This window comes from Marmota monax, unplaced genomic scaffold, assembly GCF_021218885.2.
Source record: "Marmota monax isolate L192 unplaced genomic scaffold, Marmota_monax_Labrador192_F-V1.1 WCK01_AAM20220418_F8-fsc00007, whole genome shotgun sequence".
NCBI lineage: Eukaryota > Metazoa > Chordata > Mammalia > Rodentia > Sciuridae > Marmota > Marmota monax.
Genome location: NW_026692781.1, coordinates 6,449,327 through 6,468,149, shown reverse-complemented (window position 1 = coordinate 6,468,149; position 18,823 = coordinate 6,449,327). Strand labels below are relative to the sequence as shown.

At 33.8% G+C, this 18,823-nt stretch overlaps 1 protein-coding gene across 12 annotated transcripts in view; it reads right to left on the bottom strand.

Moving 5' to 3' along the window:
* The window catches only part of Dcaf17 (DDB1 and CUL4 associated factor 17), a 92,746-nt gene that overhangs the window by 47,742 nt on the left and 26,181 nt on the right, over positions 1 to 18,823 (bottom strand). For 7 of the 12 annotated variants that reach the window (XM_046447362.2, XM_046447361.2, XM_046447360.2 and 4 more), the window contains 6 exons: positions 18,633 to 18,775; positions 15,151 to 15,260; positions 12,200 to 12,287; positions 11,387 to 11,470; positions 9,231 to 9,386; positions 1,959 to 8,514 (listed from right to left, as the gene is read on the bottom strand). In XM_046447362.2, coding sequence (XP_046303318.1) covers positions 8,395 to 8,514; positions 9,231 to 9,386; positions 11,387 to 11,470; positions 12,200 to 12,287; positions 15,151 to 15,260; positions 18,633 to 18,775 — 701 coding nt within the window. In that variant the 3' untranslated portion in view covers positions 1,959 to 8,394. Of the gene's footprint in view, positions 1 to 1,958; positions 8,515 to 9,230; positions 9,387 to 11,386; positions 11,471 to 12,199; positions 12,288 to 15,150; positions 15,261 to 18,632; positions 18,776 to 18,823 lie in introns of those variants that run through there. The other 5 variants (XR_009227004.1, XR_009227005.1, XR_009227006.1 and 2 more) reach the window with 2 other exon arrangements.

Genomic DNA, 18,823 nt, shown 5'->3' with positions numbered 1-18,823 from the left:
TCTTATTTTAAGAAATGTTTGTTCATGAATTCTACTAAATGAACAAACATTTCTTAAAATAAGAAATACAAATGGCCAACAAATATATGAAAAAATGCTCAACACAATTATCAATTAGGGAAATGCAAATCAACACTACACTGAGATTTCATCTCACTCCAGTTAGAATGGCAAACATGAAGAATATAAATAATAGGGCTGGGGTTGTAGCTCAGTGGCAGAGAGCTTGCCTCTCACATGTGAGGCACTGGGTTTGAAGCCTCAGCACCACATAAAAATAAATAAACAAAATAAAGATACTGTGTCCAAGTATAACTAAAAAATATTTTAAAAAAGAATATAAATAATAAATGCTGGAGAGGATATGGAGAAAAAGGAACAATTTTACATTCTTGGTAGGATTACAAATTAGTACAACCACCATGGAAACTGGTATAGAAGTTTCTCAAAAGACTAGAAATGAAACCACCATATGAACCGCTATATCCCTCCTCCATATTAATTCTAAAGAATTAAAGTCTGGAAGCTGGGGTTGTGGCTCAGTGGTAGAGTGCCCGCCTAGCATACAGGAGGCACTGGGTTCAATCCTCAGCCCATATAAAAGTAAAATAAAGATATTGTGTCCACCTAAAACTTAAAAGTAAATATTAAAAAAAGAAGAATTAAAGTCTGCATACTATAGTGATACATGCATACCCATGTTTATAGCAGCACAATTTACAACAGCCAAATTCTGGAACCAGCCTAGGTATCAATGGGTGAACAGATAAAGAAAATGTGATATATATGTATATATACAACAGCATTTTATTCAGTCATAAGGAAAAATAAAATTATGTCATTTGCAGGAAAATGGATGAAACTTGAGAACATTAAGTGAAGTAAGCCAAACTGTTTTTTTCTCATGTGGAAGCTAAAGAAGAAAAGTTGGGGACGGAATTAATAAAAATTGAAGGGAAATCAGCTGAATAGAGGAAAGGGACCAGGGGGAGGAGGTGGGAGGGAAAGGGGAAACACTACAGAATTTGATATTGGCCAAATTATATTGCTATTTGTGTGTATGTACAAGTATGTAACATCAAATCCCATCATTGGGTAGAATTGCAATGTACCAATAAAAATATGGAAAAAAATGAACTAAGGATACATGCAATACAGATGAATCTCAAAATAACCACACTGAAAGAAAGATAGAAAGAGCACTTATTGTATAATCCATTTACATACAATTATAGAAAATGCAAATTCATCTCAAGTGACAGAAACAAATGAGAGGTTGCCTTGGGAAAAGGGATGAGAAGGGCTCAAGAGAAGGATTAAAAAGGAGTATGAGGAAAATTTTTGGAGTGATAGGTATGGTCATTATCTTAATTGTGATGATAGTTTCATGGGTATACAAATGACAAAATTTACCAAAGTATATACTTTAAATATGTCCAGTTTATTGTATGTCAGTTTTATCTCAATAAGTCTGTTATGAAAATCTAAAAATCTGATAATTCTAAATTATAATTTGATTTTATTTGCTGACATTTACTGGATTTATTGCTTTTCAAAATTGGCTATTTTAATTGAGAAAATAAATTAGTATTTATCCAAGATTTTTTTGAAAGTCAAATTCAGTATTGCCTCTAATAAAGAATCATAATGGGGGTAAGGGTATAGCTTAGTGGTACTGCATATGCCTTAGAATGCATGAGGCCCTGGGTCAATCCCTAGTACCAGGTGGGGGGAAAAGACACCAACCAAGAAGTTAAATAGAATTATCAGACAAGTTTTTTAAGCTTTTGCTCGTTTGAAACCTCCCTTTCATTGCTATTATCTATTAATCTCATGGGATTCTACAAGCGATCCTAGTACCCTGTGTGTGGTATTTTTTAGTGGGTCTATAGAAGAGGCAGAGATTCCCAGTCTCCCAGGTAGGGTTTAAGTGACCATGAGGAAAGGGACTGAATCTGTACTCTTTTAAAAAAAATTTTATTTATTTTTTATTTATATATGATAGTGGAATGCATTACAATTCTTATTACACATACACAGCACAATTTTTCCTATCTCTGGTTGTATACAAAGTATATTCACACCATTAGTGTCTTCATACCTGTACTTCGGATAATAATGATCATCACATTCCACCATCATTAATAATCCCATGCCCCCTCCCTTCCCCTCCAACCCCTCTGCCCTCTCTAGAGTTCGTCTATTCCTCCCATGCTCCCTCTCCCTATCCCACTATGAATCAGCCTCCTTATATCAAAGAAAACATTTGGCATTTGGGTTTTGGGGATTGGCTAACTTCACTTGGCATTATCTTCTCTAACTCCATGCCATGATTTTATTCTCTTTTATTGCTGAGTAATATTCCATTGCGTATATGTGCCACATTTTTTTTATCCATTCATCTATTGAAGGGCATCTACGTTGGTTCCACAGTTTAGCTATTGCGAATTGTGCTGCTATAAACATTGATGTGGCTGTGTCCCTGTAGTATGCTATTTTTAAGTCCTTTGGGTATAGACCAAGGAGAGGGATAGCTGGGTCATGAATCTGTACTCTTTGGAACAAATTTCAGGGAACTCGAATTGATAATCAGAAAGAGTGAAAGAAAAAATGAAGTTTCTAAATTTTTTAACAGTTCTAAAACATGAATATATTATTTAGTATCACAACATATGTAGCCTAGAACACTACAGTTAGTGGGAAAGGCATAAAACTTATTTAATACACTTTCATGTTAGAGAAAAATTCACCTGATTATATTCCATGTTTGATAAAGAATAATTCAAGCTGAGTTGTGGGCTATCTTTTTAAAAAAATATTCTTTTAAAAATATATGTTTAGTTGTTGATGGACATTTATATATATATATGCAGTGCTGTAAATTGAACTCAGTGCCTCACACATACTAGGCAAGCACTCTACCACTGAGCTGACAGCCCTTTTGAAAAAGGTTTAGGTTATACATTTGCAACCTGAGTTGTGGGTTATCTTAACAATTATCACAAAGAATGTTTTCAGCAGTTCCTCAAGGTGAGGGTGCAGTGTGAAAAGACTCAAATATCATTCATAAGAAGGCTGTTAAAAACAAGTAGAAACAATCTATCAATTAGAAGTGATAACACATCCATCATAAATGTTAACAAAGGCTATCAACCATAAATGTTAAGTAAAATATAGAGTAACTGGAAGTCTTCTACAGTGTTTGAGGTAAGTGAAATGGTATACTCCTTTGGAAAAAGGTCTGGCAGTTTCTTATTAAACATACACCTACCAGAGGACACAAAAATTCTATCCCAAGAAATGTATCCAAGAGAAATAAAGACATTCACAAAAAAATGTGTACAAGAATGTCTAAAGCAGTTTTATTTATAATAGTAAAATCAAACAAACAAAAGCAGAAATAGTGCAGGGATCTATCAACAGTAAGATAGAAAACTGTGACATATTCATACAAAATATTACTCAGCAATTAAAATATACAACAACATAAATAAATCTCAAAAGCATTATGATGGGTGAAATGAAGTTTTAGGACAGGAAAATCTAATCCAGTATACAAAAGAATCAGAAAAGAGTCACACATGAAGGATGGAGATGGCTTGGGAAGAGATAGTAGGAAACTTTTTGGGATGATTGCAATGGTTTCAATTTTGAAAAAGGTTTAGATTACACATTTGCAAAAAACTGAGGAAATTTATACTGAAAAATTGTGCATTTTATTGCATTAAATTTTAAATTTAAAAATAAATACTAAATAATCATAAACATGCTAATATATTGGGGGCAGTATGCTGACATCTGCAATTTATTTTGACATGTGCTGAATAGTAAGCTGGACGGTAAACAGTAAAACCAGTTTAATAAAATGTCAAGTCCATGTGGTTAGTGTTTGGTTGTTCACTATAAAATTCTTTCAACTTTAGTGTATATTCAAAATTTTCATAATAAAATGATGGGGAAAGGTCCTTAGTTGATTTTATGTTTCTCTTATATATCCTTTGCTTGAAGTAAAGTTTCTTTCCGTAAAACACAGATTCTATTGCAGCGCAGGGACAAAACATTAGCTTCTGAATTTTTTTAAGGATTCTAAAAGGTAGATGATACATGTATAAACATGGTTAAGGAAAAGAAGAAACATATTCCTGGGGCTGGGGTTGTGGCTCAGTGGTAGAGCGCTTGCCTAGCACATGAGAGGCACTGGGTTTGATCCTCAGCACCGCATAAAAATAAATTCATAAAATAAAGTTATTGTATCTGTCCACAACTAAAAATAAAAAAGAAACGTATTATTGAAAATAATGTTTATTGTCACTACAATTAGTATCACTGAGTATTAAAATGAGTATCATTTTTAAACATCTTCTAACTACTGAATGAAGAACCATCTTTTTAGTCAAATGATGGATGTATTGACTGTGTCTTATCCAAAATTTAGATCTTTAATCATCCTTTAAAACACACAAGCTGGGCTTGGTGGCACATGCCTGTAATCCCAGAGACTCGGGAGACTGAGGCAGGAGGACTGAAAGTTCAAGACCAGCCTCAGCAACTGAGCAAGGCCCTAAGCAACTTAGTGAGACAGTCCCAAAATAAAAAATGTACTGGGGATGTAGCTCAGTGGTAAAAGTACCTCTGGGTTCAATCCTCAGTACTTAAAAAAAACACTAAACACTTTCCTTCATACCTATTATAAGCTTCACTTTCTTCCCTCATATGTATAAAAGGGAAAGATGATAGCTTATACCTCATATGATTATTTTGAATATCAAGTGAGACAACCATTTTACATGTGTCTTAATGACTGGTATACAGGAAATAATAAAATTAAGTTTCCGTTATTAAAAATAAGTGTGCATAAGACACAAAACATTCAATTGGTAAAAGAATGTTGAGTGCCTTAATTTGTTTAAATAGAATGTTATCTTCTCTTCATTTGTCTGTTCAAACAGTAACTGATAGGATTTGTTTTGTCTTCTCCCAGAGTTGAAAGAAATAATGTAGAAAGTCAAAGAATAATAAGCTTGCTGCATCAATAGTGTGAAAATACAGAAACTTAGATCAAGGAGTGAAATGCAGAAATGTACCTCTTTTTAGTTTAATGTCTGTACTTGCTGAAAAGCAACCTACTTCACTGGGTCTTGTATTAAACACTCAGAAATTGTACCCATAATGCTTTGTACCTGTCACTAGCACTTGTTAAGTATGTTGGCACATAGTTAGAGTCACATAGCCAGTGCAGAGGTAGGGTCAAGGTGGGACAGGAGGATGTTAAGTATCATGCCCCATCACCCACAAACTGAATAGCAAAGTCTGCTGTCTGACAGGTGGCAGAATGAGAAGGTGCATGACACTAGAGTGATAGGAAGCCCATATCTTTGGGGAAGCATATAGTACTGTCTCTTGTTATTTGTGCTATTTAATTTTCCCACATTCTTTGCTATCTTCAGTATCTTTTGGCATCTTTTCTTTTGCAGTGCTGAGGATTAAACTCAGCACTCTTGCACCTGCTGTGTACACTTTACTGTTGAGCTACAACCCCAGACATCTGGCATTGTTTATCAATCATCTAGTTTACATTTTCAAATATTATTAAATTGGCTGAAACTAAGTACTTGCAGCTTATCCTTTTAGTTGGGATTTAGCTCTCCTGTTTGTTACATTGTCCACAATTCCCTACTGTCTTTCACACTAGGTGTATTTCCTGCCTAGCCTGTATGGCATTTGGCCTAGTCTAGTCAGATTTCAATGGTGATGATACATTACAAATTTCTTAGTGGTCTATTCCTATCTAGACTAGAAGGATCCTACTCCTAACCCTGTCAGGCACTGCAGGTATTTCTCAAATGCCTTTCTGAGTAGATGAGTTCCTTTCTATCGTTTTACTAAAAGTCGGCGATGAATTAAGAGGAAAAACCCAATAACTACCTTAAAAACAACAGAACTCTGCCAGAACTGAAGTCTGAAGACAACCTTGTTCTCTAGAAATGAAGAGCAAACACTGCTGATACACAGCACTGCACCTGCTTTGAAGCTCACACAGCATTGTTTCTTTCTTTTCTCTGCTATTGTGCTCCTCTTACCAGACTTGTTTTTCAGGATGTACATTTACTATGCAGGATTGCTTAGATATAGCTAGTGTCTAACTGAAAATTTGCAGCAAGATCTAGCACACTGTCACACTGTAACTATTTAATTGCTTTGTAATCATAATAATATCTTTAAAATCTCTGAAAGCTTAAGAGATATTTAACAGTATTTATTAAATATGCACAAAATAGATTTTTCAATTAGCAGATAATAAATATTATAATTTAACATATGAAGATAATTTTATCATCTTGCTTGTGAGGTAATCACTTCTACTTTCCCAGATGGTTATTATACATAGGATCAGATTCAGAAAAAATTATTTTTAGCTCACATATAAATATTTCAGCTTATTCTAAAATGTCAGTACAGGTTAAGCATCCCTAATCTGAAAAATCCAAAGTCCAAAATCTGAAACGTTTTGATTGCTAACATGATGCCACAAATGGAAAATTTTAACACCTGACTTCATGTGATAAAACACAGTCAAAATGTAGGCACACAAGGTCTGGGGGTACAGCTCAGTTGTAGAGTGCTTGCCTTGCATATATAAGGCCCTGAGTTTAATCCCCAGCACCACCAAAAAAAAAAAAAAAACAAAAAAACAAAACAGTAGGCACACTAGAAATAATGTATAAAATTACCTTCAGGGTATGTGAATAAGGTATATATGAAACATAAAAGCATTTCATATTTAGACTTGGGTCTCATTGCCAAGACCTCATTATGTACATGCAAATATTCTCAAATTGGAAAAAAATAGAATTCTAAAACACTTCTAGTTCCAAGCATCAGATAAGGGATATTCAACTTATAATTTTTCTTATTTATTTATTTTTTCCTTTTACATAAAGGACAGTTTTAGGTTTATTTCCTTTAAATTTACTGACCCTGCTACCAATTCCTTAACTTTTGGAACAGCTAACACTTTGTTAGTCCTATGATCATAATAAATCAGAAATCTATTTCCAAACTTTCAAGGGCAGAATAGAATAGATTTCACATCATTCTTAATATGGGATTGAGCCAAAACTGAAGGATTTTAATGTAAATCATTCAAGCTAAAATTCCACATTTTAATTTTAAGCTTGAATCAGCAATGATTTTTTTTAAACAAATGTTTCCTTCTTCTTTTTTTAAACTAGTTATTTTTCTGAGGCTGAACCAAAGAAATATGCTAAACATATGGATTGCAATAACTGCATTTCTCAGACAGGAAGTATAAAGAAACATTTCCTCCCTATATAAAGGCTTAGCTGCCTTTTTTAATAGTATGAAGAATGATTATTGGAGTTTAAGTACCATATTTAGACTTGTTCTTAAAAATGAAGGGAAAAATACTCCTTTCATAATTAAGATAGCCAAAATTTTCTCTGGCTAATTGGGTAATTTCCACATTAGGAAGAATTTCCTCTGGGACCTTATCAACTCTTCTCCAGGGAATTCAATTGGTGCAGGTCAGAGTACCTTTATTTTCTTGCATAGGTATGAAAATATTGCCTCAACAAAATGGTTAGACTCACAAAATAAATAGAATGGTGAAATGAGAGCATCCTTAGAAATACTGAGTTAAAAAGGCTACATATCAGAAAAAAATTCATTCAGGTTTGCTTGGAATCTTTTATATTAGTCTATAATATAAGCACAAATACTCAATGGGACATTAAGCCAAAAGAATAAAACCATGGAAGAAAGGTAATTTGGGAGTTAGAGTTAATCCTTGATACGGTATACAAATACAAAATCCTATATACATATATATGATTAAAAAAACACTCTAATGTCAACATTTTGGCTCAAAATTATGTTTTCACATTCTACATCTCATTTTTCATCCTCAAGCAAAATTTGGTACAGAGTAGACAGAATTTTTTCTGAATCTATAATTTGTATCTATTTTTGTCTCTTTCCTACCCTCACCAATCACAATTCCATACTGTCCTTTAAGAACCGGGTCAGACATCTCCACATCAGTGATACTCTCCACACCAACTGGGATTAACCTGTCCTTTCTGCTTTTAGCATTTTATATTTGGATTAGCACGTAGCTAAAAGTCCAAAAAACTAGACTTGTTGGGACAACATTTTAAAAAATACACAAACCTTTTCATAAAATGAAGTTCTCAGCACCTTCTATGGTAAAAGCTTTAGTCATCTGAAGTCAACCCAACACCTTTTCTGGAAAATACTGCAGAATGTGCCATACAAATAATAAAAGGAGGATTGGAACACAGTTCCTGGGTTGTTTGGCTAAAAGTTTTATAAGTTATAATTATTTCACTCCTTTTAATAACTTTTGTTTAGGATTTATTCTTCTTCTGCAGGGTCACATACCATCTGGTAAACATAGCAGCTGAAGACCCTGTTTGGTTTCTGTTCTATGTGTAGCACCAAGTCTCTGTCAAAGTAGACTTCATGGCTATATGTCTGTAATAAAAACAGTCATATGAAATCTCATTTTCACAGAACCATATTCATTATTGTGTCACTTGGGATCATTGAATATACAATGAATACACAAAACATTTATTTTTAATTGTTTGTGGATATAAAGATTACTAGTGAAAAAAAACATTGTATAAAATATAGAGAATGAAAAGAATTCTGAACTTAGGAGTCTAAATATCAAGATTCTATAGTGAAACACTGCTAATATCTATTTTACTGTGTGATGGGGTACAAGCTGTGGTGCCTCTCAAGTTTTCCATTGATAAAACAAGTCCTGGATAGAATGTCTGGTGTTCCTTTTAACTTTTATATTCTATAATAGTTGGAAGAGGAGACAAATGTTTCTAAGAGTGCCTGGAAATCCAACTTGCTTAGAGATGGTCCGGAATAACTGGGACTAATTATCTTATACTTTGCATTTAACAAAGACATAATTGGGAGAAAATCATACTATGGTAAGGAAGAAAGTCTTAGGAAAACATGAGAGCTTTCTTTTTAAGGCCTTCACTAAGGGAAGCGTCCCTGAGTGCTGGGGAAGCTTAAGAAAGTTCATTTTGTTTCATGTATTGGACAATGACTTCTTTCATGTGGTCACCAGCATAGACGAGTCTGGACAAGTAAAACGTAACACCTTTTCCAGTAAATGGCACCCATAAAGAAAACTCATAATTTTGTGTCCCATCATTTCTACTTACCACATCCCATGACTCCACTAGTGGAATGCTTTTAAGTAAAGTTCCATATTCATTACAGTGGAAATCCAGGTGAGCTTTCCCTTCAGCATCTATTTGCGTAACAGCTACCACAGAAAGCAAATCCAACTCATCTTCATAATCCACAATTTTGAAAGTCTTGGGGATAGATGGGTAAGGCAATGAAAAGAGGGTTCAAATCTAGTTTTTCAGTTAGGAGTATTACTACATTTATAGTTTAACTCTTCTATTACTTACAAACATATGGCCAAAGGAAAAGTGAATAGGTGAAAAAGTAGAAATGTGTCTATTCATATGCCTAAACATCAGCCTCAGACTTTGAAGACTTAGCAATATCCTAAAGATTTTGACAAATGGATCCAAGTTTATATATATATATCTCAGAGTAAAAATGGAATCTCTACAATGACAGCAAACCAGACCTCTCCAAATTCAAAAGTAGTCAACTGCTGCCTTTGATGTGTGTTTACAGGTTTCTGGTCTAAATATAAGAAGCTCAGATTTGAAACCTGAAGACTGCTCTCTGAGCTCTAAAAGTTCTCACTCTGGAAAAACAGTCATTTCAAGGACTGATAACCTATCATGCACTATTTATGACTCCTATTTGCCATCCGTTTTTTTTTTTTTTTTTTTATGATTCCATTTTTTTGGTCTTTATTTATTTTTATGTTGTGTTGGGGATCGAACCCAGGGCTTTGCCTTTGCTAGGCAAGTGCTCTACCGATGAGCCACAACCCTAGCCCCCATTTGGTTCTTTTAAAAATCCTTTTTGGTTCCCTAAAGAAAGAAAAGTGGCTATCTATACTTGAGAGGAAATATTGGGAACTGAAATCCAGCCTACAGAACAGGACTGGGTCAAGAAGGCTTAGCTATGGTAAAGAGAGAAACAAAAACAAAAACAAAAACAAAACAAACAAAAAAATCAGAACTCTGCCTGTAGGAAGAAAACCTGAGGAGGCAGATCAGTGCATGGCCAGCCAATAATGGACCAGATGCCTGTTATCAACCTTTAGGAAGGCACAAAAGTTTCTCTTAATCACCAACTACTAATTAATCCTTCACTTAGGTTTGGTCAAACTGCTTTTTAACCCATTTGTATTTTCTGTCTTTACCACTTTATGACAAAAATTTATAGATTTGTTATCTATGATTCCTTTTTATTTACTTTTTTTCTTTATTACCATGGTCAACTTTCAAAATGTAACTTATTACCTATTAGTGATTTTATAGATTTTAGCCAGAATCCCTTTCAACTTTTCATTTAAAGGCTAAAAGATTTTGCTTTATAACCTCATGAAATAGAGCATCTCTCTATTTATTGTCACTCTCTGCCCCTTACTTCTGCTACTATTTGGCAATTTGACTAAATCTTTCTTGAATATACTTTTATATATGGTGTAGGAAGCTTTTTGCTTCCTTCTTAATAGATTTCTGTGATCCAAAAGAATATAATTTTTTGACAGAACACCATATCCTGGGCTACATCTAACCTACTTAAGAAGATTTTCAAAAACTGTCCTTAGAAGGTTACTCTGTTTCCACCTTGATATGCTCATACAAACAATATAGTTATAAGGTTTAAGTGGATTTAGTATTATGCAATAGTTTTATATTTAAGGCTTTTATAATACTTTCAATGTCTCTAAAGGAAAGATAAAAATATATTCGGTGACTGGTGATGCCAAGTTGAGGGCAAAGGCTGAAAGGATTTGTCATACCCTCACACCTACTTCCTCTGGCCCATGAATATTAACAACATATCCATATCTAGTAAGTAAAAACATAAGGTAAAGGTCATAAAGGCATGCTAATATAATCTTGGGAATTTTCTATTAAGAGATTTTCTTAGAAAATATATCAACAACAACAACAACAAAAAAAAATGAGTTAATCATGTTTTCAAATTATTTTGGCCCTATGAACTTTCATACAAAATATTATGAATAATTCCAATAAAAAAAGAGGATAATGGGGCTGTACACTATAATTGTACACAATTCTACCATTTGGCCTAGAGAAAATCCCTAGCCCTAATCTCTAGCTCACCACCCACACAAATACAATCTAAAAGTAATAATTTGAAACTTATAGTGTAAGTACACACTGGTATGCTTTGTTATCTTAGGCTAAAGTAATACCTCTTGTTCTGGGTCATCATCCAGAAGGTTAAAACTTTTTTTGACCACCCGTCCAGAAGCAGTAACAGTGACTAAATTTTCATTCTATCACATGGAGAGAAATAAAAAGATACAACAAATTCTGTTACATGCAGTTAAAGGCAAAATTGTATTAACAAATGGGTAAAACGAACCAGCCCTTCTTTAACATCCACAATTCTTTCCTAACTGAGAAAATTCTGAATCAGATTTCTAATCCTTCAGTTAGTAAAAGTACTTTTTTGTGGTAAAGGCTTTAAGTGGATAAAATCCCAGAATAGGCAAAAGTTAATTAATTACAAGGTTATAGGTTTGCTGCTTAATACATCCTTTATACTTTTGACTTAACAGTTTAAAAAATAGTAAATAAAAAGTAGATTTGCTTTTAGAAATTTCACTCCTCATCATTTTCTTTATGTTCTTGATTTATACACTAAGGAAAAGTACCAAAGGAAAAGTACCATCTGGAGTTCAAGTATGGGATATAAATTTAGAGATTTACCATATCTTCCTAATCCTAAATTTGCACAAGTAATTGGACCCAAAGGTTGAAATTCATTAAAAACTTAAAAGAGAAATGCAGAAGAATAAGCAAAAGATAAACTCAATACAATCAATCAACTCTTTTCAAATCTATTAAGTACCTGGGTCTAAGACCCATGTAGACAACATGAATAAACTTACAGGGTTGTGCTATTATTTTCATGCATACTCAAGGCAAACATATATGTATATTATATACTCTTACAAAGAAAGACAATTATATACAAAGGATTTTAAAGTATTCTGACTTACTTTGTTCTCCCTGTTGGCCAAAATGACAAAATCCTCAGAGATCTGATGCTGAGAGCTATTACTTTCTATTTCATTTAGCTTTAAAACTCTGAAAAGGAAAAATACAAACCTAAGAACTCAAAAACCATCAAAGTGCCAAAGCTGAATTACTTCATTAAACTCTTTCCAACTTAGAGAGTTTATTAAATAGGAAACAGCAACTGTTAAAACAGGTACTAGGCATGAAGTAGGCATGAAGCAGCTTGCTTAGGCCTAAACATCTTCTAAACTGGCTTAATTAAATTTAATCTATAGAACCTCATTTCTCACCTGCAACAGGTCTTTAATATCTCAGTTTTAAGGATGGCATTACAATATATATTTCCTTTTTTTTTTTTAGAGCTGAGGACTGAACCCAGGGCCTTGTGCATGTGAGGCAGGCGCTCTACCAACTGAGCTATATCCCTAGCTCCTATATTTCCATTTTTATTTCTGAAGATAGAATGAGATATCTATGAACAATATTTAGAGTTAACTATGAAGCAGACTAGCAACTAAATCTGAACTAAGTTTTTATTATAGAGTAATAGTTAAAAACTGCAACTGACAATATGTTTTTCTTTGGATTAAAGATTTGGCTTTTCTGAGTTCAAATGACCTCATGGATCAGCTTATTCAGGAAGAGAAAATAATTTGCTCACTACCCACACAAATACGATCAGATCATCAATAAGCTTCAAAAGCACAATGTTCTCAAATGCTCAAAGTCTCAAGTGCATGTAAAGAGCACAGTTGGGAGAAGCAGGTACTGTGCCCAGGGATAGCTACATGCCTCAGAGTTTCCAGAAACAAACAAACAAAAATCAGATAATATTTTAAATTACTTGATTAGTTATCTGAATTAGTGACAATATTTAAAAGTATCTATCTTTTAAAACCTGGCAAAAGGACATATAGTCTTTGTGGGCCTTATTTTCTTAAAACTAATTATGATTGATAACAAACATTAAACGGATGGGTGATAATAAACATCAAAGTAAGTTTTACTGAAGCTGAATCACAGTTTAAAATGTTTTGTAAAAGTTAATAAACTTATTTTGTTAAATCCTTTCATCCTCCTAAGAAGAGATGAAGAGAGGTAGACTGATTATTATGAAGCATAAAGAAGAAAAAAGGCAGACACTGTTCTTATTTAACAAATACTTACTGAGTATCTGTTCTGTGTCAAGCACTGTGCTCAGCACTGGAGTTGCTGGTATCAACAAAACAGACCTTCTCCTTTCATTATGGAGAATTAATTAAAATTGTTCTATGTGCAAGATTACACAGTTTATGCAATGAAAATATGGTGGGTGAGTAAATCTAACAAGGGTTTCAGGAAAGGTCTCTGTCAAAAAGTGACATGTGGGTTAGGCCAGAACAGAAAACAGATAGACTTCAATCCAAGAAAATAGGTCCTCAGCTGTCTAAAAAACACAGCATGATTGAAGTTAACTGAGTGGGAAGAAGTCTTTCAGACCCTGTCAACTATATTGGTCTATATTCTAAGAGCAACAAGAAGCCACAAAATGGTTAAAACAGAATTCAGTTGCTTAGGTTTTTTTATACTTCATGTTTCTGAAAATGATTCTCACTGCTGAGAAGAAAAAAATAAAGTCCAAGAGTGGATTCTGGACGCCCTCTAAGTAGTCAAGGTTAGTGAAGACAGCTGTCTGACCAAAATGATGAGTGGCCATGGTAGAAATAGGCACACTTAAAAAATATTTAGTAGTGAAATAGACTGTATTAACAGAAGATATGATGTGTGTGTGGGGAGAGAAGGGAGGAAAAAGGGAGAATGCATGTAGGGCAGGCCCAAGATGGCTATAATTAGGCTCCCTCACTGAGATTTTCAGTGGGCTATGTTTTTAGTATGTAGCCAAGGTCACAAACACCCTGATTCAGCGGATGTACTCAAGGTCATAAATATTTGCTTATAAGCATGCACCCACTTTTATAACCTATTGGCAATGTGCCTCCTTCATCTGGCCTGCATATTAAAAAAAGGCCTATGGAAATGGCTTAGGGGGTTAAATGGAACTGGTTGGGACAAAATGAGGCTGGGTAGGGGTTATTGCCACCAAACAAAGAAAATCTATCATCCCAACTGCATCTTGTATCCTCTTCCACCTGCCAAGATCCAGAATCTTCTTCCTAGGTCTGAGCGTCCACCCTGACAATGCACACGTGTTTAAGTGTGTGCATGCTGATGAAAGACAAGAAAGTGAGGTATCAAAAAGAATTCCAGATTTCTGGCATAAGCTTAGATGAGAAGTTTGAGTTAGAATATAAATGTTAGGGTTTTTGGTACATATATTTGATATTTGAAGACAAGGGAATAAATAGAATCATGAAGAAAAAGAATGCCTACTGAGAAGAAAGCCCAAGTACTGAGGATATTCAACAATTAGAAAGTCTGGGTAGAGAAGAGCAAGCATATAAGGTTACCAAAAAAGACATATAGGAGAAGGAGGAAAATATTCAGGAGAATTGAGGTGTCAGGAAAACCAAATGGAGAACACTTCAAGGGAGGACAAGTCAATTTATGGGAGACGTGTAAAAGCAAAAAAACCTAAAACAAAAAACAACCCACTACCTTTCTTGTGTTAGGGCTGTCTTTCAGAATAAGGATAAATCATCTCATTTCTTATTAATCCTAGAGAATTAGGATCTGGTAAGGGCAGCCAATCTGTAAGTCCCTTACATATCATCAATCAAAGACTATACTCAAATGTAAATATTTACAAATAGTAATGATGAAGTTAAAGGAATAAAGTTAGATTTCTAGATGCCAGTTTCTGAGGAAGTGCCCGCCCTACAATAAACTAATTATCTTCATAACTGGCTCAATAGTTAGCTGGTAAAAAATAAAGATGCCAATAAATGCTATCAAAAGCTGTTTTTAATTTAAAAGTGTTTCTGAAATTACTCACTTGATTTGATTTGGGCCAACATGTATTATTCTACCAGAAGCATCAGGATGAAAATAAATCCAGTCAGATTCCAAAGAACAGCACTCCATTTCTTGGATCCCATTTTTTGCCTTAAGTTGGGGGGAAAAAATGACAAAGATTAGGAGTAAATCAAATAACTTTTCAAATCTAACACTAGTGATGTATCAAAAATTCCCAAGTATAGGGAAGAGACAACATTAACCAGTTGAACTGGAGTGTAGGAGGGCTGCATTAGAATACCTAAACTTGAGAAATTGAGAACATTTGAATTCAGAAACTCCATAAATTTACTCTATACTATATACTTATTATACCTTACAAATAATAATACAAGTTATCATATCTCAAGCACGTACTCTGTGTTGGGAACTACATTAGATACTTTATGGTCACTACTTAATTTGATCTTAATAACACTCAGACAAACATTAACTCTATTTTATGGCTAAAGGAACTGATACTCAAAGAGATAAATCATTTGTCCACTTTTGAACTTGCTATATAAAGGATCTGACGCCAAAGTCCATGAACTCTCCACTATATAACTGCCCTAATTATGGTCATGCAGTTCCATACAACTTCCTCCTTCCTTTCCCATCTCCAACTACCTGTCAATCAGAAGAGTGGGTAACATGCATATAAACACAACCACACTAATGCCTCAGACACAGGTCACAATCTCCTTGGATAAATGAATGTTAAATTCTCAAATCTAGTGGGGTATAGTGGCATATGCCTACAGTTCCAGCTGAGGAGGAAGGATCATTTGAGTTTATAAGATTGAGAACAGCCTAAGCAATATAGAAAGACCCTGTCTCAAAAAACAAAAACCAACTCTTTCATATCTGAGGAAATAATCTAATACTGCTTAGCAATTAAGGCTGGAAAAGAGATTTATTTCATTACAATATATTCATACATTAAATTGGAAAAAACCCTGTATGACACATGATCACATGTGTATGCAAATATTCTATCTTATACAGAGGAGCACTGGGAACTAATACTAACATAGATATATAACTTTTTCAGCTTTATTCAAGTTATTTAATTTCTCAAATGTAAAATAAAATGATATGTCATACCTAATGGATTCTCATAAAAGCTTTGAAATATTAGAGTTCATAAATTCCATAGCATATATTGACTGGTTACTACATTTTAGATATTACAGTTGGTATTTGTACCTGATATGAATTAGACATCAAGATATTTATAGTCTAAGGTAGAAACAGAAACAAAAATAGAAAATAATAAAGCAGTACAGAAAATGAAATGATTGAGCATAAACAGGATATCTGAACAGGAAATTATCAAGAAACCAATCCAGATGAACAGAATTTCAGGAGGAAAAACTTAAACTAGACCTTAAAGGATAAGTAGAAAACAGTGTGAAAGAAGAGACAGCACAGAACAAATGTACAGAAGAATTAATCCAGACCATGTATGTACAAAAATATGAGAAGTTGCTAAAATTAAGTAGTATGTAGGCACAAGGCTGAAAATATTAAGGCTTGGGCTATGATGTTAAGCACTCTGTATACCATAATTCCCAAAATTCTGGAATTTAAAACATTTTATATATCACATTAGTAAATGAGTTTCAGCCTTTCATTAATTTTTACAAGTATTCTAATTATTTCTAATGGGAATGGTGGTATTATTATTATATTTTATAAGAAAACTAATGCAATTATACATCTTGTTTGTCATCAGTTAAGGTTAATATATCCGTGATGGTACTGGCTCCAGAAGCTCCATTGTTTAATATAAACTGTACATACTATATATATCTTTCTTTAGAAGGCTATTCTCTTTATTATAATATCTAAATAGAATGTGCAAAAAATTCTCTTTATGTTAAATACTACTAGCAACTTCATTACCAATTCCTGTAGTTTTTATTATTTAATCAAATGCTAGATTTAAAGCTCAGGGTAATAAAGAAAGCTATGAAACATTTTCTATAATCTTCTTTGGCTACTTAATGTGTTTTGGGATTATCCACTCTTCTGACTGAAAGGAAGGTAATATGCATATGAATCATAAAGGTAATGTCACAGCAATAAAACTGCCCAGCAAAGATTAATAAAACTGGTATTACAGTATGAGAGTATGTGATAGGGATGAGGGATGCTTGGCATAAATGTTGAAGGCCACCATTAATATATGTATACACACAAATATATAAACAAACACATACATGTATATATATGTGTGTGTATATGTATACACACACACACACACACACACACATATCAGACATGTATTATCTGTTCTTATATAAGAAGAACATGTGCTAAATGTCCAGAATGTGAATTATGCAGGGTTTCACTGGATATAAAAGTTAAATGAAAAAGAAGGGCAGGTCCCAGTGTCTGAAGGATATCCTGGCTAGGAGGTAAACAATCAAATGAAGATTTGTCATGGCAGGAAACGGTCCCTAGAAGGTGCTTTATAAAAGAGGATGTCATTGGGCTGGGCCAAATAGAAGCCCATTGTGATAAATAAATGAGAAAATCAAAGGGAACAACGCTAACACAAATGTGCTTATTTTAAATATAGTGAAAGGTAACCTGTGAGTCATTGGTGTCAAGAGTGACTGTACAAGGTCCTGGAAGAGACAAGGGTAGAATACGCTGAGCCTACCTCAAAAAAACAAGCTCATCTGATATATCAAGAGGGTCCATAAATAAACTAAACAGAAATGTAAAACAAAAATGGAAATCTCCATCTTTTGTGGACTTTTATACTTACCTCAATCACTGTACTGATCACACCACATCATTCATATATATATATATATATATATACACACACATATATACTTTATTTTGAGAGTACAGGCAAACTGAGGGAAGTAAATGTATTCCCAGTCATGTCTGGCACATTGTAAGCTCTGGATAAATGTTTATCAAATAGCAAATCAATGCCTAATCATGTTTTAAAAGAAAATGAAGAAAAATGAATCCAAGAGGTAGAAATTTCTATTGTTTTGCCATATATCATTTCTTCCTACTCTGCCATATATTCATACTTAATATCCTTTAGAATTCAGTGTTTTAATGCCAATACTGTGATCTCCAGAATTCCATCTGATTCTGCCAAGGAAGGCAAACAGCAACAAATCACATAGAAATAGAACAATAATATATTCCACAGCAATTTTAGAGGCAGTCTGAACATATTTCATCAGTGTTTCCCGTTGTGGAACATGAGAGATGCTTTGGGTCCCTTGCTAGGACGCTGGTAAGAAAAAAAGATTCTTGATACCTTAAGAATTTCCAAATGTTATATTTTTAGATTCTGGGTAATACACACAAGTTATTTGCTATATTCTCTATACTCCCACAAATTATTAAAACAAAGTAATTCTTAGGAATGTAGAGCTATTAGGAGGTAGAGAATAAAGAATTTCTGATATAAATTTACTACTAAGAAGTCCGATCACTAATGATTACCAATGAATTATCTTTTAGGGCACAAATATGGAAAACTCCTTTCTGTTTCTTCTTATTGGGTGTGATGATGTAGTGCCAAGGATGGCCTCCAATCTGAAAAGCATTCTCCAGGGATGACACCTCAAAGAGCAGTGGTGGTAAGTCTGTAGAGATGAACAAAAGGAATTTACCAGCATCCCTGCTTCCTATGG